General features: G+C 39.4%; 2 protein-coding genes, 2 long non-coding RNA genes and 1 pseudogene across 4 annotated transcripts in view; 4 read left to right on the top strand and 1 right to left on the bottom strand.

Annotated features, from left to right (window-relative positions):
- The first annotated feature begins 2,520 nt into the window (after positions 1–2,520).
- Positions 2,521–5,202, top strand: LOC119074006 (glutathione S-transferase C-terminal domain-containing protein homolog). Its single transcript, XM_037179940.1, has 4 exons — positions 2,521–2,653; positions 2,724–2,860; positions 2,927–3,895; positions 3,992–5,202. The coding sequence occupies exons 3-4, from the start codon at positions 3,215–3,217 to the stop codon at positions 5,153–5,155; spliced, it is 1,845 nt and encodes a 614-aa protein (XP_037035835.1). The 5' UTR covers positions 2,521–2,653; positions 2,724–2,860; positions 2,927–3,214; the 3' UTR covers positions 5,156–5,202.
- A 2,385-nt stretch (positions 5,203–7,587) lies between these two features.
- Positions 7,588–22,424, bottom strand: part of LOC119074063 — a 17,137-nt gene continuing 2,300 nt past the window's right edge. Inside the window, exons 2-3 of the long non-coding RNA XR_005087131.1 lie at positions 15,888–15,891; positions 7,588–7,598 (exon numbers count right to left, since the gene is read on the bottom strand). This is a non-coding gene — a long non-coding RNA (uncharacterized LOC119074063). The remainder of the gene's footprint in view (positions 7,599–15,887; positions 15,892–22,424) is intronic.
- On the top strand, positions 8,194–9,442 carry LOC119074026 (coiled-coil domain-containing protein 130 homolog). The gene is given in 3 exon segments (XM_037179966.1): positions 8,194–8,474; positions 8,542–9,137; positions 9,140–9,442. Coding segments are annotated over 3 exon segments (1,044 nt in total). The 5' UTR covers positions 8,194–8,281; the 3' UTR covers positions 9,395–9,442.
- Positions 15,219–16,465, top strand: LOC119074025 (annotated as a pseudogene).
- Positions 16,781–22,424, top strand: part of LOC119074065 — an 8,574-nt gene continuing 2,930 nt past the window's right edge. The window contains exon 1 of the long non-coding RNA XR_005087133.1: positions 16,781–16,914. This is a non-coding gene — a long non-coding RNA (uncharacterized LOC119074065). The remainder of the gene's footprint in view (positions 16,915–22,424) is intronic.

The following is a 22,424-nucleotide window of genomic DNA, read 5'->3' as shown; positions in this document are numbered from 1 at the left end:
GTCAACACTTTCGCTTGTAAGCCTCACTTCGTTCGGCCTACAATCCGCGAAATTGCCTAAAATCAATCGTCCAAAACAGGTACACAAATGACTATTATGTCAACATTTTTCAATCATTTTGCACAAGGCTGTATACTTTGGGGAGGTCACGCAGATACAGATACGCGGGTTACACACCACAGTTGACGATAAAATGGCCGATTTCATACAAAAATTCACCTACTCTGATGATTCGCGTCGTCTTGATGATGTGGTGAAATTTTTTACATGTAAAATCATAAGAAGTGGTGTGTTCCCGCGTATCTAATAAAATGGCGGTCTGCGTGACCTCCCCAAAGTATACAGCCTTGATTTTGCATGGGTTAAATTTTCAAGCATTTTTGAGACATTTTTCACTCATCTACAAGTTCAAGCAGTAGTGCTTCGAGGTTCGAGCGACAGCTGCCAAAAAGAGTACAATTTTGTATGAAAAAAAAACAAATTTTTACAGTGACGAGCCAATTTCAAATCGGCACAATCGAAGACAATGAAATTTCTGTGTCAAAATATGAATAAAATTAGAACATTTGCTTAAGAACGATATCTTGGAAACATCGAACAAAATAAAACATGTTAAAATGGTGAAAGTTTGCAGGAAGGTGCGCCACTGAAAGAACTTCAGATAGAGTATGGTCACTGGTCGGTGCAGGTGCACCTTCGGGAGCTATGAACTTAAACGAACCAAATTTTCTTATAGTTTCGATTGTTTCGATTGCAACTCTTTGCAACTATTTTACATCAACTATTCCACCTCGATAATTATCAAGTCAATTACTTAATTCTGTTTAATATCTTGAACAGATTCACCCTCAATCTGTTGCTGCATTTGTTTTACCATTTAGTTTAAACAGCTACTAAGAAAAAAATTTCAAAATCTTCGAATGACTTGAAATGGAAGCAATACGTTGCACTAAAGTACTTTAGCCCAAGTCGTAGTATATGAAGTAATAGATTCATGTGTTAAAAATTCTTAAATCGATAGAAGTAACAGACATTCTTGAGGTCTGTGAGAGATCAATATTTACGGTTGCTGAACGAGAGGAGAATGTTAAGGAGCAAGAGTCATTATTACATCTTCACTTTTGCTAGGAAATAACTCCATGAAAAATCATTTAGCTGAAGATACAGTACCCGTTAAGCCTTCAGCTATAGTCAATTGTTAGCTTAGGGAAGGAAAGTTGAAAATTTCTGTTCGAAGTGTTGTTTGCGGCCAGAGCTTAGCGAGGACCATAAGTCACCCGAAAAAATAAAATTTTCTATTTTTATCCCGAAGTCAACAAAACATTTTTCACAACAAAGGCTTCCAAAGTTTCTACTGAGATGACAAAATTACTGTTGTCTCACCTATGTTGTGCACTAGTACATTTCGTACCTAGGAGTAAAAGTCTTTTTTCATGCTTCGGGGCCGAAAATGAGGGCAATTTTTCGAATTTTCTCGGGTTTCCGACCCTCTGCATGAAAACTTACATGTGCACCTGTTTGGGACGGTTGATTTAAGGCACTTTCGCTTGTAAGCCTCACTTCGTTCGGCCTACAATCCGCGAAATTGCCTAAAATCAATCGTCCAAAACAGGTACACAAATAACCATTTTTTGATACCAACATTGAAAAATGATACTTTCGCCCCGCATATGAGGGGCGAAAGTTAAAAAATGCATCCCACGGGGAGAAAGTACTTAACGAAGAGCGAACGCAACTGAACGAACAGCGAAAGTGACTGACGTCACAGAAAATGAGAGAAATGAGTCGAGTTGTCAACAAAATCCGCTCATATTATGCAGAATACTTTGATCAAAATTGTAAAACACTGTGCGCCAGTGTTCTTATTGAAATTAGCATACAAAGTTGATACTTATTGTTACTGAATGATTTGTTAGTTATATCTTAATTTTTGTGTGTGTTATTGTTGTGATGGCTAAATTATTAAATTTTTCATATGCCAGGGGGCTGCCGCCCCCTGGACCCCCGCATTTTCTGGCTAAATGCCTTTTTTTCAACATTTTGTTGCGATGTTTGCGATACGTATCAATTTTCAATGTTGGTATCAAAAAAAATAGTATGAACGACTCGGGGCAAAAGTAAAAAAATTCAACCTGTGCGATTAGAGCCCTTGCCTTCGGCGCGGGCTCCAACTCTCGCACACGGTTGAATTTTTTTACTTTCGCCCCTTGTCATTCAATGTACTATTTAGCGTGTGAGAAGTTTCCAGACAGAGCCGAAGGCGAGGTCTGGAATCGAAAACGCTAAAAAAGACTTTTAGTCCGTGGTACGAATAGTATTTTTCATATTAGTCCGAGTAGCGGAGCGCAGTCATCAGTGTGTTATCCGATTTCTTTCTTATTGATTCAATGTTTTCTTCCTATGTTTGTATCGTGTTGATCTTTAAAAGTTAGAAGCGAGTTCACTTTTTCGATTAATGAATTTTTGCTAGAGCGAAGACCGTCACTTCGAATTTTTTCGAAAATGTTATTCGTCAAATTTGACGCACCATTGACACATGTTGTCATCACATTAAAAATATCAAAATTTAAGAACTTGTTTTCATCATTTCATGAAAAATGATTGAGACATGTCCTAAAAAGCGAATGATATTAGCTATCAGCTGCCTTGCTCTGTACGTCTAGCTGTTCGTGTCGTCGTCGCTAATTGATCTAAAATTTTTGTGCATTCGTTCTCTTTTGTAGATTAACTGTTCTCGTATTGGTGATTGAATCGAATTGGACAGGAACACATCGTCAAAAGCAATTCATCATTGAAGATAATTCAACTTGTTGGCGCCGGGAGGACTACACAATAATTCAGGATTGTCATCCTTGTACAGGTGAGTGGAACATTTCTTGCTAACGTTTCGGTGAAATAAAGTCCGAATTTTGAATTGCCAAAACAGCTTACGAAATAGCCAGCAAGAGTCAAGGAGTCTGTGTGCATACGAACAACAAAGAAGTTCTCCGGTGTAAAAGTGGTGAGACGGTATCGCGGAGCTGCGATAAAGTCGCCTGGTTAGACGAACGCAATTACTGGAAATTTCAAGGAATTCTATTTCTGGTCGGCTCAGCATCAACGTTCGTTTCGTTTATGCGACAACGGTTTCTGGATCGACAGACAACGCTAAAAATTCAACGTCAATTAGGACACACCGTCTAAAGACTCTACTGGTGGAATAGGGTGAACGGAAATGGCCGGAAAAATTTATTTGGAAATTTTATCGGATGTAAATAAGAACAAAGTTGAAGTGACCATCGAAACCTATGTGACACTGTTCGTGTACCGATTTATCCGTTGTGACGAAAACATTTCAATTTATCTGATTCGATCGGTGCCAAAAGACAATTCAACAAAAATTACCGTCGATGTCAGTGGGTTTAAGTTCCACGTAATAGACGGGAGCAATTCTGACTTTCAAAATGAAGCTGCGGCCTTAGTGAAGTATCCAGTCATAGTAAATGATAAATGTGTTATTGCCGGTCTGTGTGCCGTTTGTAGAGGCCTGGTCAAGTTAGTGAACGATAATGAAGCGAACAAGTTGCTAGGGTTTAAGGAAGGCTGCCTTCAAGCACCATCTGAAACATCAACGTGGACAAAGTTCTGTGAAATCGACGTCATCAATTGCACCGACACCGTCCTCAAATTAAACGCGAAGCATTTCGAGGGAAAGAAATCGTTTCAACTGTTTGACGAATTTGTGAGATTCGAAAAACATTTAGCGCTGCCGGTGCGCATTCACAATGTCTACAAGGTGGCACGAGATCTGGCCAAAGAGAAGACAACGCAGGCGAAGCTAGTGCAGCAATTCGAACAGTTTGGTGTGGATGGACGCGAGAAAACTCCTCGACTCAATAAACAACGAAAATCGAAGGTACGTCGGGTTCGAATTTCTGATTGCTTGTTAAACAGAGAATCTGTGGCTGGGTGTGTGGGTGATTATTAATTTGTCTTATTCATTTATTTGCAGGCCAACTTTGTTGAAATATCAAGCAGCACTCCCCAAGACCAATTGAATATTCCACACACGTTCGCCGAAGGACAAGACGTTCATTTGGTCGACATAATTATGTACGCATGCTACTTCCTCATGTTCAAAACTCTACCGAATACACAATCACTGTCGATGTCGCTACCATTGACGACAAAGTGGATGAGTGCGTTGAGAGCTAAAGCAGAACTCAAATCAAGTTCATCCATTCTTCTACAAAATCAATTGGTGGTTGCTGACGACATAGCGTACAACTGCCCGTCAAAAGAGTTCGAAAGTTTGTACAAAAGCGATCCGAAACGATACAAGCCGAAAGCTCGAATTTTCACGAAACAATCGGAGATCATCGCATCGCTGGATAAAGTGAACGCGTTGAATCTAAACATAGCAAGTCTTCCGATGACTGTGACCAATCAAATCAATTGGTCAACTGTACCATATCAAGCGTTACCAGAAGGCGGAAAGCTTCCCGAAAAACGACTAAACCGGAAGAAACATCAATTGGAATGTTTGGCGCAATGTGTTCTAACGATAGAGAAGCCCGGTGACCGTATCGTCGATTTTTGTAGTGGTGCAGGACACTTAGGGATTTTATTGGCATACCTGCTGCCGGACTGTCAGATCATTCTTCTGGAAAACAAAGAGGAATCGTTGATGCGTGCTAGAGAACGGGTGGATTTGCTAAAATTGGACAATGTTCACTTGTTTCAGTGCAACTTGGACTATTTTATTGGATCGTTTAACATTGGCTGTTCGCTGCATGCGTGCGGAGTGGCCACCGACATTGTTCTATCGCTTTGCATAAATCAGAGAGCTAATTTTGTATGTTGTCCATGTTGTTACGGTGGCATCCATACCATTCCACACATCCAATATCCACGTAGTGCTACATTCAGAACTGATGGAGGTATCCTCGATACGGAGTACATGCACATCGCACATTGTTCCGACCAGGCTCATGATGTAAATAAAGGAGAGTGTAACGTGGAGAAGAGCGAACAGGGTCAATTCTGTATGGATGTGGTGGACACAGATCGCAAATTAATGGCAGAAGAATGCGGATACAAAGTTCAACTACTGAGACTGGTGCCGGAAGATTGCACGCCGAAAAATCGTTTATTGGTGGGTGCTATTGCGGTGTAAATTGATTTGGTTCTTTTTTGTAAAATAAAAAGTTTGACTCAAACGCTTTGTTATTATTTCATTTTTAGCCCCGTACGAAGTACAAAGGGGCTTATAGGATTACGATGCCGTGTGTAATTGATGGAATTCGAAGCAGACGGTAAGGGCAAAGTGTTTGCCTATGTTCATAGATGACGAATCTGCAATAAAAATTTTATCTGTCCGTCTGTCCGTCTGTCACGTCGATATCTTGAGTAAATCAAATCCGATTTCAAAAATTTTTTTTCCCTGAAAGATAGTCGAAATAGTGAGGCTAAGTTCGAAGATGGGCATATTCGGGTCGGCCCTTCGTGAGTTAGGGCCACCTAAGTGATGTAAGGTCTTTTGGTGATATTTATGGCAAAATAAACGATGGAAATGTAAATGACACGGCAAATGATAAGTACTGTCAATACCAATCCAGGAAAAAAAAGTTTTTTTTAAATCGGGTGAGTGGACCGTGAGTTAGGGCCTTAGAAGTGAAATGCTACTAGGGCCCTATGTGTATTTTACATAGAACTCGAGTAAATTTCATTCGTTTTTCGTAATTTTTGTTTGATTTGGAAGGTAATCGAATGCCGAATAGAATGTTGTTGAAAAAAAAATAAATTTGGGTCCTTGGCCTAAGTCCGCTACTAGGGCCCTATGTGTATTTCACATATAACTCGAGTCTATTTCATCCCTTTTTCGTAATTTTTGTTTCATTTGGAAGGTAATCAAAGGCCGAATAGAATGTAGTTGGAAAAAAATTAAATTTGGGTCCTTGGACTTAGGCCACTACTAGGGCCCTATGTGTATTTTACATATAACTCGAGCAAATTTCATCCGTTTTTCGTAATTTTTGTTTCATTTGGGAGGTAATTAAAGGCCGAATAGAATGTAGTTGAAAAAAAAAATAAATTTGGGTCCTCGGACTGAGGCCGATACTAGGGCCCTATGTGTATTTTACATATAACTCGAGCAAATTTCATTCGTTTTTCGTAATTTTTGTTTCATTTGGAAGGTAATCAAAGGCCGAATAGAATGTTGTTGTAAAAAAATTAAATTTGGGTCCTTGGACTAAGGCCACTACTAGGGCCCTATGTGTATTTTACATACAACTCGAGCAAATTTCATCCGTTTTTCGTAATTTTTGTTTCATTTGGAAGGTAATCAAAGGCCGAATAGAATGTAGTTGAAAAAAAAAATTTTAAATTTGGGTCCTCGGACTGAGGCCGATACTAGGCCCTTCAAAAAAATAAAATTTTAGGGCGATTTGAAATTTTTGTTTCATTTGAAAGGAACGTCGTACGGGGCTTCGTAATTGCGCTATGCGCAATTTGTAAGATGTACACATTGCATAATAATTTTACTTTAACTACATTAACCGGCGCAATAGGCTTACGGTCAAAGTAGGGTGACAGACGCACTAGGGTCACGTACGCAATAGATATACGGGTTTGTACGGGGCTCAGTCGCAGCAAACGCTCCGACTGTTCTGATGGCTCGTTTGTTTGTTTTTCCTGCTGTACAAGCTATGGATCATTCATTTCAATTTTAGCCATTTGTTGCAACTTCTACTTTGCAATAAAACGCAATGAAAGTAGATAAGTAGGTATGGTCAGTCCATACAAGTCGGAGCACATACGGATTTGCATGGCGCCACCTCAAACGAACTCATTTCTATTGGAAATTTGCACTAGAAATGAGTTCGTTTGAGGTGGCGCCATGCAAATCCGTATGTGCTCCGGCTAGAACAAATTTGAACGTTTGGCCATACCTATCCATTTAATTTCATTGATAAAACGACCACAATTGGGGTTGCGAACCACCGGACTTCTCATTTGATAACTTTCTCTATTTTCTCTTCAATCCGAGGGGGACACGACTCGGGTAATTGATTACACAACCTGCTCGGAATTGCTCGAGAATCCGGTAATTAAACATAATTGACAGGTATGAATGGGAATTGACAGAAATTGAAAGGAATTGAAAGGATATAAAGCGAATCCGGCAATTAGACGAGTTACTCCGGTAATTGAGGTAATTAAACGGAATTGAAAGGAATTAGAAATTGATTCGCCACCCTTTTGGTCAGTGGTTTTCCACTCGCTTCAATCGTGCAATTCTGACTGACTTTTATTTTAGTTCATTTTTTTCGATTCATTTCTCGTAATTAGCCTTCACACGATTTTCCATAAACCATTAGACGATACAACTCCTGACAATCTGCGTAACTCAGACGATCCGTTGCACCTATTTAACCTATTGCACACGACTATTCATCCGTTATCGATAACGACGACAAAAATAATGAAAAGCTCTGGGTAATACGATCCTACATATGGGAAAATACATGTTAAAAAAATTGAAGTACAAGAGTTGAAATCATTCGATTAAAAATACTTTGACCGATGGAAGTAATAGACCAGCTAAAAATACTGGACTTGCCGTCTGTAACAGGTTAAAAGCGTCTACGAAGTGGAATTTACAGGTGGGACACGGTCGAATGAAATACAACGACACGATGGGAAAAAAAATAAGCGACGAGTTGTGGGTAGCGCTCACTAGAATAGTGTGATGTATGCTGAAACTAATGTAATGAAGTAAAAGATTCAGTACCTACCTTTCAGTTGACAATAGTGTGAACAAAAGAAGTAAGAGAGTCTGAGACTGGGTTCTAGTGATTTGCTCGACGGCTATAATAGGTCAACTGCAATATATTTCTCAGTAAGAATATCATGCACATATCCTACGAAAACCACATTTAACTTTGTCTCTTTTGTCTCCTAATTCTTATGAATACCAACTTATGTGATCCACGTATGTACAACCTTAAAAGGTATCACAAGTTCTACAAACTCCAGCAGAAACTTTATACGAAGTGACGAGCCAGGTCGCTTCTTTGTCTAAAAGATCAGACTCGCACTACAACTAAATTCGAATATTTACGCCAAACTCAGCAAAGAAAGGAACAGTAGAAATTAACGCAACCAACGTCTCGTTTTCGAAATGTCAAAAGTGTCAAAACATGACGTCCCTCATTATGACACTACAGTGAAGCAATAACAAGCAGCGAACGTAATTTTTTTAAATAAAGAAACAAGGAGCCAATTCCAAGCATAAAAAATGGGTGAACGCAAAGGACAGAACAAGTACTATCCACCGGATTACAATCCGAAGGTGGGTGGCCTGAATAAATTTCTGGGAACTCATGCGCTCCGTGAAAGAGCCCGTAAAATCCATCTGGGTATCATCATTATACGTTTTGAAATGCCCTACAACATTTGGTGTGAAGGATGCAAGAACCACATCGGAATGGGTAGGTTTCCTATGCTTTAGATTATTCGGATTGTGTCATTGGTTCATTTCTTTACTCCTCCGAACAGGTGTCCGTTATAATGCTGAAAAAACGAAAATCGGAATGTACTACTCGACCCCCATCCAACAATTTCGCATGAAATGTCATTTGTGCGACAACTACATCGTTATCAAAACGGATCCCGGCAATTTGGACTATGTTATTGTGTCAGGTGCCCGACGTCAAGAGAATCGCTGGGATCCCACGGAAAATGAACAGATCGTGCCGGATGACAAAAATGTTCAGAAGAAACTGTTCGATGATCCCATGTTCAAACTGGAGCATGTCGTGTCCGATTTGAAAACCAGTGACGATGCCAAGCCTCGATTGCGTCAATTGTACCAACGAAACGATACTACGTGGAGCGATAACTACGAGGCGAATTCACGATTGCGGGCTACATTTCGTGCGAGGAAAAAGGAACTGAAATTGTCCGAAGAGGAAGATAAGAAACTGTTGGCTCGATGCAGTCTGGACATAAATTTGTTGCCGGAAAGTGAACAGGATAGAAATATGGCTGCACTGATGCGACTCCAGTCGGCCAAGACGATAGCCGAAAGAGAGAAGGAGAAAATGTCGGATATTATGAATCGACCTGCATTACCCTGCGAAACGACCAAGCCGGTAGTGCCAATAAAAGACAAAAATTGATGACTTGCAAATTCGACGGGAATAATTTAGGAATCGTTAAAAAAGGCGACAAAAATAAAACTGCTGCAATTGGTGCCACAGGACCGGTAGCAACGGTTGTGGCAGAGACATCTAGTCAAATCGGTGGTGAAGATAGTGGACATAAAAAAGACGATGCGGCTGGTTCGTCGAACATTTCATTAGTGAGCAGTGTATATTTCAACAGTGAGAGTGATGACAGTAGCTCGTAGTGTGTTGGTTGTATTTATTCAATTGAAGGAAATAATATTAATTTAAAAACCGAAACTCAATAGACTTTTTGTCGCCAGATTGAACAATCTGTAGATCAACTTCTCAAAATGAAAATTCATTTGAAAATTTGATGTCTACACCACTCCTGACTTCACTACTGTGTTATACTTGTGAGGAAACTCTTGTGCCAATTGTTCAGGTGCGAACTTGGACTATTTTTAATTGGATCGTTTAACTTGGCTGTTCGCTGCATGCGTGCGGAAGTGGCCACCGACATTGTTTAAGGTTCAATCGCCTTTGCATAATCAGAAGAGTCTAATTTGTATGGTTCTGTCCATGTTTGTTACGGTGGCATCCATACCATTCCACACATCCAATATCTCACGTAGTGCTACCATTCAGAACTGATGGGGTATCCTCGAATACGGAGGTACATGCACAATCGCACCCATTGTTCCGACCAGGCTCATGATGTAAATAAAGAGAGTGTGAAGTGGGAAGAGCGAACATGGGGGTCAACTTACTGTATGATGCTGGTGGACACAGTGATCGCAAATTAATTGGCAGCAGAATGCGGATACAAAGTTACTACTGAGACTGGTGCCGGAAGATTGCACGCCGAAAAAATCGTTGTATTGGGGTCTATTGCGTGTAAATCGATTGGTTCTCTTTTTTGTAAAATAAAAAGTTTTGACGGTCAAACGCTATTGTTATTATTTCTTTTTAGCCCCCGTACGAAGTACCGAAGGGGCTATAGGATTACGATGCCGTAGTGTTAATTGATGATTCGAAGGTCAGACGGTAAGGGCAAAGTGTGTTGCCTATGTTCATAGATTGACGACATCTGCAATAAAAATTTAATCTGTCGCGTTCTGTCCGTCTGTCACGTCGTTCTTGAGTAAATCAATCCGATTTCAAAATTGTTTTTTCCCTGAAGCGATATCGAAATAGTGAGGCTAAGTCGAAGATGGGCATAGATTCGGTCGGCCCTTCGTGAAATTAGGGCCACCTAAGTGATGTAAGGTCTTTTGGTGATATTTACATGGCAAAATAAAGATGGAAATGTAAATGTACACGGCAAATGCATAAGGTACTGTCAAACCAATCCAGGAAACAAAAGTTTTTAAAATTTTTAAATCCGGGTGAGTGGACCCCGTAATCTTCAGGTGAAGTTTTAAGGTCCCCTGCGTTGAGAGCCTCAGTAATGTAGGCCTACCCTAGGCCCTACCGCGTGTTATTTTACATAGAACTCGAGTAAATTTCATCGTTTTTCGTAATTTTTGTTTGATTTGGAAGGTAATCGAATGCGAATAGAATGTTTGTTGAATAAAAAAATAAATTAGTCGGAGTTGCTCCTATGGCCCGTGTGAAAAAGTCGCGCTGCACTGAGCCTGCTATTAACTTTGGTATTTCACCTATATATACACTCGACGCTCTAACTTTCGAACGGATATACGCCCGAAATATTTTTTTTGTCACTGTAATTTTTGTTTCTATCAATTGGAAGGTACGATGTAGGCTCCGAGAATAGACGTAAAATGAGGTAGTTTGTATGTTGGTGTCAGATATAAAAATTAAGAAAGTGTGTGCGCGGTCCGTTAGAGTCCTACCTGTGAACGGTGGACACGCACTTACTCTTTCACTCAACAAACTGGCAAGCCTAGAGGGTGAGTGGGCCTGCCAGTAAAAAAAGTGGGCTGCCCACGCCCTCGGCATGCCAAGGAGGAGGGCATGTGCACTTTACAATTTGTGGGCATAGGGCAAGCATGGCACTGTGTTTCAAAAATGTGTGGTTCAACCCAAAACTTAAGTCTTAAGTGGAGTCTTGATATTCCGGATAACGATTAATATTCACCAGAATTTTTAAAAACAAGCTATCGCAATAAAATGTGTTTCCACTATGCTGTCAACATGTTTATGCGCCTGCAGAATTGACAATGTTTCGCACAACATCTTTTAGCGAAAAATTTCACTATGTGGTGACTCGTCGTTATTTGTGGATTACATATAACTCGAGCAAAGCTTGGTCAGTCTATGGCATGCTTTTAAGATTCTTGGGCATGGGCTGCGGTTTTCTCGGTGAGGACATTTGCTTTTGTTTTTCTATTTCATTTGTGGGGCGTTTAGTAGGAGTCAGAAGGGACCGGCGAATATAAAAAAGAGTATGTTATGAAATAATGACACAAACAAACATTTGGGTCTCCCTCACGCCACTTGAGCCGATACTGACGGCTCAACTTAAATTGGTATTTTCTGAATACAATTAAATATACTGTACGGTAGACAGGAGATACTCGAATTACTCAGTATTTTCTCGTGTAATTTGTTGTTTCATGTTGGCAATATAATCATAGTATGAGCTAAGAATTAGATGAATATTGTGCGATAATTCGTTAGAAAGAAACTTGTTAAACAAATTTTGGGTCCTTGGACTAAGGCACTACTAGGGCCCTAATGTGTATTTTACAGTACAATCGAGCAAATTTCTCTGGCGAATCAATTGATGTTTCGTTACACTCCTTTGTTAGTATCAATAAACTAAATGGAAGTGGAGCAATCAGGGAGTCCGGTGGTGAAATAGAATGGTAAGTTTGCATAAAAAATTTAAAATATACAAATTTAATAAATTGTAGATCCTTTCGTGACTCATGAGGCCGATTACTCTTTGAGGAGAACCGTTGACTTCAATCAAATACAATATAATTTAGGAGGAGATATTGATATATTGTTCTGTTTTCATGAAATTGAAAGGAAACGAATCCAGTACGGTGATTCGTAATTTGTCGAGGCTTTCTAGTTTCTTGTAATTTGGTAAATGATATATGTAATTTCCCCTTCAAAATTGAAATAAAAATAACCACATATGCAAAATACCAACTAACTTTTTACTTTAAACTACATTAACCGCGCATAGGGCTCTTAACGCAGATCAATAAGTGTTAAGTGCGTGACCCACGCACAGCCTAGTTGAATATACACTGCCCTATAAAAGATACTTAGGTAACTGCTCAATTAGATATACGCAGAAGGCTATGCGTACGCGCTCGTCTTTTTTATGTTGGTCCACTACTAGTCCGCAGTCTAAACCGCATCCCCCAGACGTTCTGTATGTGAAAATAAATGTTTTGTGCTTACATGTTTTCCTGCTGTACAGCTATGGAACCTCATTGCTTCATCCTTCAATGTGATCGTCGCTATGCAATTGTTGCAATTCTGTAATGCAGTTTTAATTTCGTACTAAACTATCTTGTCAATGACATGTACTACATATTAGGCTACTCGGTCAGTCTGAAACAATTTGCAATATGTACAACATCGAGTTATGCATTGTCATTATTTTTCTTGGCACAAACGAATTTGCGGACTTTGTGGTCGTGCCTTCGACAGGTAATGCGGTCGAGTTCCCGATACTATCACGACACTTTATCTCCTTCAAACGATACCCTTTCACGTGGTACTTTAATGATCATATGGTCCGTTGCTGCAATATGAGAGATTCGAGTGAGTATCGTGTTCGATATTATGTGATCGCGCATGCACAATGTTCCTTATTTGTCGCCGCACACGCCTAGACACAAAATAATATTTTGTCACAGCGTTCTTGGCAACTGAAGTCAACACACGTTTATTTTCAATCTCATATTCCTACATTCATGTGATACAAATAAATTCGAAAGCCTCACTAATTGGGGTTTGCGAACACTTATTTGCGCACTTCTCTACGAAATCTGCTATTTCGATAAGCCATATTCTGTGATAACTTGCATTTTTCTCGTTTTCTAAGCTTCCGAGGGACACGACTCGGGTTAATTGATTACCAACCTGCTCGGAATTGCTCGACGAATTCCGGTACAATCGTTAAATATAGTTCTCATTAATTGATCTGAGTACAAAAAATTTGACGAATGGGAACTTAAGACTCGAGAAGCTAAATTGGCAATACGTAACATCTGTGAACAGGATATAAAGCGAATCGGAATTTTACGACAACTCAGGCGAGAATTCCACTCGACTGCCCATTTGCGAACAATGGATCATCGAACTCAGTTTCTTTGAACATTTTGTCAATTGCAACGGTGCCAACGAATCTGTTCATTTTCGTGGGATTCCCAGCGATGTTCTCTGACGTCCGGCATTGACCGGCAATATATTGCATAGAGTAAATTTGAACACGGAAGGTATTACCAGTTTAGGATGTACTGAAATATAGATGATCGTCCTACTACGTCATTTGTCGCACAAAATGAATCATTGTCTCATAGCGAATTTGTTGGTGATTTGCGCGGAGGTCGGTAGCTTTCAATTCTGTTGCGAATTTTCTTTCGACTTTTTTCAGAACATTTATTTTATTAACTGATAGACTGTTTCGTTCGATTTTTTTAACACTAGAAAATTCATCAATGTATCTACCACGTATATCAGCGCATTTGAATCTACAACAGCATAGCACGTACCATACGATTCTCGATGTGTCGAGCTCATAAACCATTAGGACCAGTCGACATCTATACCATCTGAAAAATTGATATTGTACCGGGCATCTTCAAAGTAATATCTGGACGGTAAACCCTCCAGTACGGATCCCGTTGCACAGGCCTATTTAAACCTATTGCAGACACGAACAAACCCCCCTAAAATTCATGACTCGTTTATTCGAGTAGAGCTCAATCTCTGCATCCACAAATCAATGAAGCGAAGAATCTCTGGGGTAAGTTATCCCATAAACTCTTATCCGAGTCCATCGCGGACCCCATACTCTAGCTGTTATAGATATCAGTGAGAATTGTAAGTTGTTACTGAGTCTTTGCCCGAGATTGCAAACATCATTCATTAACAATACTTTGACCGATGGGAAGTAATAGACCAGCTAAACCCCATTTATTCTTTATGGATTGTGAGTTGGCCTCTTGCTCTGTTAACCTTATTTGCGAATTAAAGTCGTCACTAGCGAATGTGTGCGCATGAGTCTTTTATCTCATAGGTTGCTGACATCCCTGTAGTGTGCAATTACGAAATCGGAGCTGCGATACTATTGTTATCATTGCCACTTTTGCCTGTTCGAACAACGAAGACGTTGGTTTGCGATATTCAGAATCTTACTGAACTATTGTGGCCAATTTCTTATAACTGAAATAAGTTTTCGGGGAACCTGAAAGATTTCGTAGAAGTGTGTAGGTTGTAGGTGCACGAGATCTGGTGTAAAGAAGGTACAAGTGTGAATATGAAGCGTAGCCTCGGCTCGAGATATCTAAGTGTTAATGAAGTAAAATGATTCTTCAGGTTATGTCTTCTCTGCTGGCGTTTGTAGAAACTTGTGATACCTTTTTAACGCTTGTAATCATTTACGTCGACGACATATGACAATTTTGGTAAATAGCATGTGTAACAAAAGAAGTAAAGATTAGAACCACACAGTTACAAAGTCGTTGACATGACAAGATAAGAGAGTCTGAACTGTGGTTTCTGTGATTTGCTCGACGGCTATAATAGGTCAACTGCAATATATTTCTCAGTAAGAATATCATGCACATATCCTACGAAAACCACATTTAACTTTGTCTCTTTTGTCTCCTAATTCTTATGAATACCAACTTATGTGATCCACGTATGTACAACCTTAAAAGGTATCACAAGTTCTACAAACTCCAGCAGAAACTTTATACGAAGTGACGAGCCAGGTCGCTTCTTTGTCTAAAAGATCAGACTCGCACTACAACTAAATTCGAATATTTACGCCAAACTCAGCAAAGAAAGGAACAGTAGAAATTAACGCAACCAACGTCTCGTTTTCGAAATGTCAAAAGTGTCAAAACATGACGTCCCTCATTATGACACTACAGTGAAGCAATAACAAGCAGCGAACGTAATTTTTTTAAATAAAGAAACAAGGAGCCAATTCCAAGCATAAAAAATGGGTGAACGCAAAGGACAGAACAAGTACTATCCACCGGATTACAATCCGAAGGTGGGTGGCCTGAATAAATTTCTGGAACTCATGCGCTCCGTGAAAGAGCCCGTAAAATCCATCTGGGTATCATCATTATACGTTTTGAAATGCCCTACAACATTTGGTGTGAAGGATGCAAGAACCACATCGGAATGGGTAGGTTTCCTATGCTTTAGATTATTCGGATTGTGTCATTGGTTCATTTCTTTACTCCTCCGAACAGGTGTCCGTTATAATGCTGAAAAAACGAAAATCGGAATGTACTACTCGACCCCATCCAACAATTTCGCATGAAATGTCATTTGTGCGACAACTACATCGTTATCAAAACGGATCCCGGCAATTTGGACTATGTTATTGTGTCAGGTGCCCGACGTCAAGAGAATCGCTGGGATCCCACGGAAAATGAACAGATCGTGCCGGATGACAAAAATGTTCAGAAGAAACTGTTCGATGATCCCATGTTCAAACTGGAGCATGTCGTGTCCGATTTGAAAACCAGTGACGATGCCAAGCCTCGATTGCGTCAATTGTACCAACGAAACGATACTACGTGGAGCGATAACTACGAGGCGAATTCACGATTGCGGGCTACATTTCGTGCGAGAAAAAGGAACTGAAATTGTCCGAAGAGGAAGATAAGAAACTGTTGGCTCGATGCAGTCTGGACATAAATTTGTTGCCGGAAAGTGAACAGGATAGAAATATGGCTGCACTGATGCGACTCCAGTCGGCCAAGACGATAGCCGAAAGAGAGAAGGAGAAAATGTCGGATATTATGAATCGACCTGCATTACCCTGCGAAACGACCAAAGCCGGTAGTGCCAATAAAAGACAAAAATTGATGACTTGCAAATTCGACGGGAATAATTTAGGAATCGTTAAAAAAGGCGACAAAAATAAAACTGCTGCAATTGGTGCCACAGGACCGGTAGCAACGGTTGTGGCAGAGACATCTAGTCAAATCGGTGGTGAAGATAGTGGACATAAAAAAGACGATGCGGCTGGTTCGTCGAACATTTCATTAGTGAGCAGTGTATATTTCAACAGTGAGAGTGATGACAGTAGCTCGTAGTGTGTTGGTTGTATTTATTCAATTGAAGGAAATAATATTAATTTAAAAACCGAAACTCAATAGACTTTTTGTCGCCAGATTGAACAATCTGTAGATCAACTTCTCAAAATGAAAATTCATTTGAAAATTTGATGTCTACACCACTCCTGACTTCACTACTGTGTTATACTTGTGAGGAAACTCTTGTGCCAGGGTAACAGCCTAAGATTCGACTTTATGTTGAGCTAACAATTTTATGGCATGACAATTATATAATCGTCCTGTGACCTACATTATTCGGAAAGTGGATTTATTAGGCTGCAGTAGAGGTGAGTGGGCATACCTAATTTTTATGCCCGCCCTGCCCAAAGCCCAATAATTTAAAAAAAAGCATGCCCACGGCGCAGCCCATGCCCAAGAATCTTAAAAAGCATGCCCACTGCCCAGCCCATGCCCAAGGCCCACATAGGAAATTTTCGCTAAAAATGTGAAAATTGTCAATCTGAGGCGAAACCGATGTTGACAGCACAGTTGGAAACACGATTTTATGTGCGATAGCTGTTTTAAAATTCCTTGAATGAATATTACATCGTACGGAAAGTCTAGACTGCACTTAAGACTTAAGTTTGTGGGATCACACATTTTTGAAAAGTGCCCATGCTGCGCCCTATGCCCACGAAATTGTAAAGTGCACATGCCCATGTCCCGTGGGCATGCCCATGGGCGTGGGCAGCCCACTTTTATGGGCAGCCCACTCACCTCTAGGCTGCAGTTTGTGACAGGAAAGACTTCTACAGTCGGGATTTCGGCTCTGTCTAAACTGACACCAACAAAAACTCTACGCTCTAGTGTCATCGTTGAACATCGTGATAGATTCAATTAATTCCTTATCCTTATCAATGTGGTTATAGAAGAACACAGTGCCCTCACTCGGTCTAACTGGGCTCGTTAGCAGAATTGCAGAATAAACTCTGAATGTATTCCTGTGTGTGAATGCTAGACGCACCGATTTCTTTGTTGAGTGGATCAGCTGAAACGAAATGCGTCAGTTTTTTTTCAGTCGCCGACTGTAATGAAATTTTGTGACTTTTCGAAGACACGAATTGTGTATATATGACTTGCCTTTATATGGCGAATTCCATGACCTGACCCATTTATTAATAAATTTTTTGAAATGAACCGAAATCTTTTCGCCGCTTTCGGAACAAAAAAAATTGGCTCATCTAATAGATGTCATCTATTCACAGATTTGTTTTTTTATTTTTTGGACTTTTAACTTTACTTTGACCTGATGGCAGCATTTCTGGAGGCGGGCAAGCGTTGGCCTCGTCAACAATGATTCCATTTTTTGCTATAACCTCCTCTAATGTAAGTTTCTTGTAAGTTTTGAATCTGCTGGTCCTTACTTACAATCAGGTCAGCCTCAGAAAAAATGTAAAGTCCGTGAAGAGTGGGATGGCAAGTGACAAGAAGTAAGGACGTAGTATGTTGTCTGACGTTCAATGAACATCCATACGTTTATGGTAGCATTCGCTCGTATATGAAACCATTTTCAATGAAAGAATCCTTTTATTGTATTCTGAGAAGCAAGGACTTTCAAAATGAATGAGTGAACGAAATGTAATGAATGTAATGCTTTACAAAAGCAGTACATTCGAACAAATGTTGCTAATGTTGAAGTGAAAGTCTTCGAATGTGTTTAAGTACGTTTTACACAATAAACACTTTATCTGTTATGTTTATCTTTAAGTCAATGAATGTGTGGCTGATTCTTTAGTTAAGTTACGCGGATGGATTATATTGGTTTGGGGTGGGTATTGCCCACATCACTTTCAGTTGAAGCTTAAGCAAAAAAGCGCGCCAACTTTATAGGCACACAGATACGCGAGTCGAAAACTACGACATACATGTTATGGACGTCAAAAAGGAAAATTTAACTTACGAATTTAGGATCAATAACGTTTACGAACACTTAATTTGGATCGTGCTAATGTCACAGAATGTATGTATGACCACACCTCTCACAACTCTCATTCCCCACATTTTTTCTTGTGTCGGGTACACCAGACCGTTAGGATGAGATGATAAATGTATGTGATTGCTAACAAAGGTGGAATGGCGCAATTTTCTATTCACGATTCAATTCCGGATTAAGGTTATTGTCGACAGCCGGGATGCCAGGGAATTCCAACTGAACCGGTTGCAATTGTCGGATCATAGCCAACGGCGCCGTCATCATCTTCAACTTTTTCTAACGGTCGTCTAATGTCGTCAACAGCCATCGTCTCATACGGTTTATCATCGGTTGGAGTAACTTTTATTGGCTGAATATTCAGCGATAGTTTCTTCCGCTCGTTTTGCGTTACTAAAATAAAATGATTAATTCAATTATAGTAATCGTGATGGTAATTAGTTTATTAAAAAAATATTTATTCTCAACAGAAGCTCTACCTCAATTAGAAAAAAATGCCAAATAAATACGATGATTAAAAAAGTAGCGGATTGTTCAACGGCAATTACTTAAATGGGTGATATTGTAAGTAAGAGTGGTAGGAGATCGTAGAGAAGTGGTAGGGATTGGTGCAATAATTATTGCAAAAAAATGATAGTAAGAGCGGACAACTTTTGTCTATAAAAACGCGCATTCTAAAATCGAAAATCGAATAGGTGTCAAAACCTAATAAATTGCGTTTTTGATTTATTAACGATTGACGGCGTGGGTAATTTGGCACACCATACCAAATTGAATCTGGCACAGCCATGAATTTTCGTTGCATGTAGTAAACGGACGCATACTTAGATCGCGTGTGCCAGATTCCCCGATGCCATTTATGGTTACGACCAACACACTTCAAGCAAAAGTGGTACTCCAAATAGGGTATTGAAACTTGACAGTGCTCCATACAAAATTTTACACTGTAAAAGAGTGGGGATAAAATTTCATACAAAATAGTACTCTATTTGGCAGCTGTCATTAATAGCACTTTTTCTAGAAGTGCGTTGTTACGACTGAAACAAAAAATGTGGTTTCATGAGTCCTAAGTACGGCAAACAAGTAAAATCGTTACAGACAGATGCACTAACAACTTTCATAACATTTACTTTTAACGTGTCCCATTCATAAAGTAAAGTTTAGAATAACAAATATTTTCATTAAGTCTAACTGTGGCATTCATTCATCGCCCAAAACCACTTACAGTGGAGTGTGACGCTGTATCCACGCTGTACGCCTGTTCTGTTATCCACTTACAAAAGAACTGATATCGGTGTAGGTGACGCTTACAGATTCGACACGCAAAAAGATATGCGTCACAAATGGCATCTGATGAGGAAAACACGCGAAAGTATGATCAACAAAAATTTTACAAGAAAAATTTTAGAAAGAGAATTATAACAAAAAAATTTGCGTCAACAAGTGGCAGATGATTCGGCTTTCTTCCGTTTGAATTCCATTCTTTAAAGCAATATATTTCACAATTTTAAAAAATTCCTTCCTCAACATCTGCCACTTATGACCCTTTTTAGGGAAATTATGAAACACGTATCGACTAGAATATAAAACTCTATAACTTTGTCTTTTATACGAGAGTTATATGTTCCGAGTTATGGCTGACATAGCTCGCACTTAAAACGCTCATAGCTTTCAAATATGCGACTTTTTAGGGAAACCATGAAACACGCATCGACTAAAATCTGAAAATCTATAACTTTGTCTTTTAAATGAACTTTCTATCTGCCATATTTCTGAGTTATGGCTGACATAGCTCGCACTTAAAACGCTCATAGCTCCCAAATGATCGATTCTTGGGGAAAACCATCAAACACGTGTCGACTAGAAGTGAAACTCTAACAACTTTGTCTTTTAAACGAACTTCCGAGTTATGGCTGACATAGCTCACACTTAAAACGCTCATAGCTCCCATATGGTAGATTTCTGTTGAAAACACTGAAACACGTGTCGACTGAAATTTGAAACTCTGTAAATTTGTCTTTTAAATGAACTTTCTATTTGCCATATTTTCTGAGTTATGGGTCCTATAGTTCAATAGCTTAAAACGCTCATAGCTCCGAAATTATAAACTTTTATGAAAATTCCTTCAAATTAGTTTCTTAGAATTACATCCTTGACATACCCTGAAAATTTCAGCCAAATCCACCGGCAAATTCAAAAGTTTCGTTGTAACAAAGTGACAAAGGGACAAAGGTTGGTAAAATCATCTATTTCAAAATGTATGAAAATCTATTTCTTCCAAGTTTTGAAATTTAATATCTCGGCCAAATCTTAACCTTATGAGGCGTGTGATAGCTCGTTGAACTCGTATGGACGCCTAGATTACGAAAAAATTAAGTGGGATAGAAGGAGCGGAGGGGAAAAGTCAAAAAAGTTGTGAGTTCCTCAGTCCAACGAAAAAAAAAAGGTAAATTTTTCAGTGTGAACGGACTTGCGTCACGGCCCTTCACTGACGTAGGGCCATGATTCCTCAGTCCTATGGAAAAAAAAAATTTGTCAAATTTTCAGTTTGAATGGACTTGCGTCACGACCCTTCACTAACGTAGGGCCACGGTTGTCATTCATTACATTTTGAAACAATTCGAATTAACCGCGGTTCATCAAACCGTTGCTGTTATTTATTTGTTTCGAAAATTCTACACAATTTTCGCTCTTCACTCATAATATTCGAACAGCGATTTCCAAGCGAATGAATTGTCATCGTCCATTATTTACTCTCAAGTACATTTGTAACGTCAATCACTTCAATCATTTTAATTATACACCGATTCAATGGACAAAACTATCATAACTGATTGACAATGCCAAATCTTTCGTTATCTAGTGTGATTGTGGTATGGCAGCCGCCTAACGAAAAGAGTTAGGTGGCAACCAAATATTGGGAGTCCAACCAGAAATGTGTACATTTACAAATTAACATGTAATGGGAACCTGTTCGTAGATTGAGGTAATTGTAGGCTGGCTAACTCCCACAGTTAGATTCGATACTCGGTTGGTTTTGTTCTACGACTTTTGTTTTTCGACCGATGAAGGGCCTTAGCCGAACATCTTGGATAGAAATATTCAAACTGAAAAATAGGCTCAATTTGCGGCTCGTAACTCAAAATCGAGAGATCTGTCGCGTTAAACGTCATGCAGATAAAAATTCAATGTCTTCATCAGTGTCATCCGTTGAACATTGCGACGGAATTCAATAAATTTTACTTTTTTGAACTGCTCTGAAGTCGGGACCTACGACGAATTACTTTCGAATCGTTGTCATGTTCTGCGAGAAAAATACAGTGTCGGGCTCGATCTACTGGGCTTCGTAAGTAGATTAACTGGCGAATGTTTTCCTGTGTGTGAATTTCTAGACGCGATTTCAATCAGTTTTAGACGAACAAAGTAAGACTGATACCGCCACCCAAGCGTACAGAATACAATGCACTGTCTCGTAAATAAATTTATTTTCTTTTATTCATTCAACTTCTCTTTTAAAAATTCGATTTCAAATACAAGCTTAAGAAAAACTTAATAATTAACACATTGGTTCTCGGTAATTATGTTTGGACATTGATAGGAAAAAAAATACTTTTGTTTATGACGTCTCAATGAGAATGCTACCAACTTTCGTTTCTCGTAATCCATGCATTAATACCGAGAAGTAAGCTCAGTGTCTTCTCCGCATGAAATAGGATAGTTAACCGCGCAATGCCTATTGACAATCAATGAAAATGCAAGCAAAATTATTTTTATTTTACAAATCTACATTTTTGATTTGCTTCTTACCCGTCTACAAAGTATTTTGTCGTGCAAAAAAACGAATGCAATGCCACGACCAACACAACATTTAGTCTCACTAATCAAAATCCCGTGATTTTTCATAAAAAGTTGAATGGTGCGCCGTTGGGTAATAGATAAAATTAAGAAGAGAGAGAGAGAAAGAGACACTAAAGAAGGAACATAGAGATTGGATTTGGTACCAAACTTCGGAGCCTTAGATCACCGTCGAGCAAAGACGACAAGCTTTAGATTTTT

The sequence above is a fragment of the Bradysia coprophila genome, unplaced genomic scaffold (assembly GCF_014529535.1).
Source record: "Bradysia coprophila strain Holo2 unplaced genomic scaffold, BU_Bcop_v1 contig_138, whole genome shotgun sequence".
Taxonomy (NCBI): Eukaryota; Metazoa; Arthropoda; class Insecta; order Diptera; family Sciaridae; genus Bradysia; species Bradysia coprophila.
The sequence above is the reverse complement of the archived record's forward strand: the minus strand, read 5'-3'. Positions and strand labels throughout refer to the sequence as shown.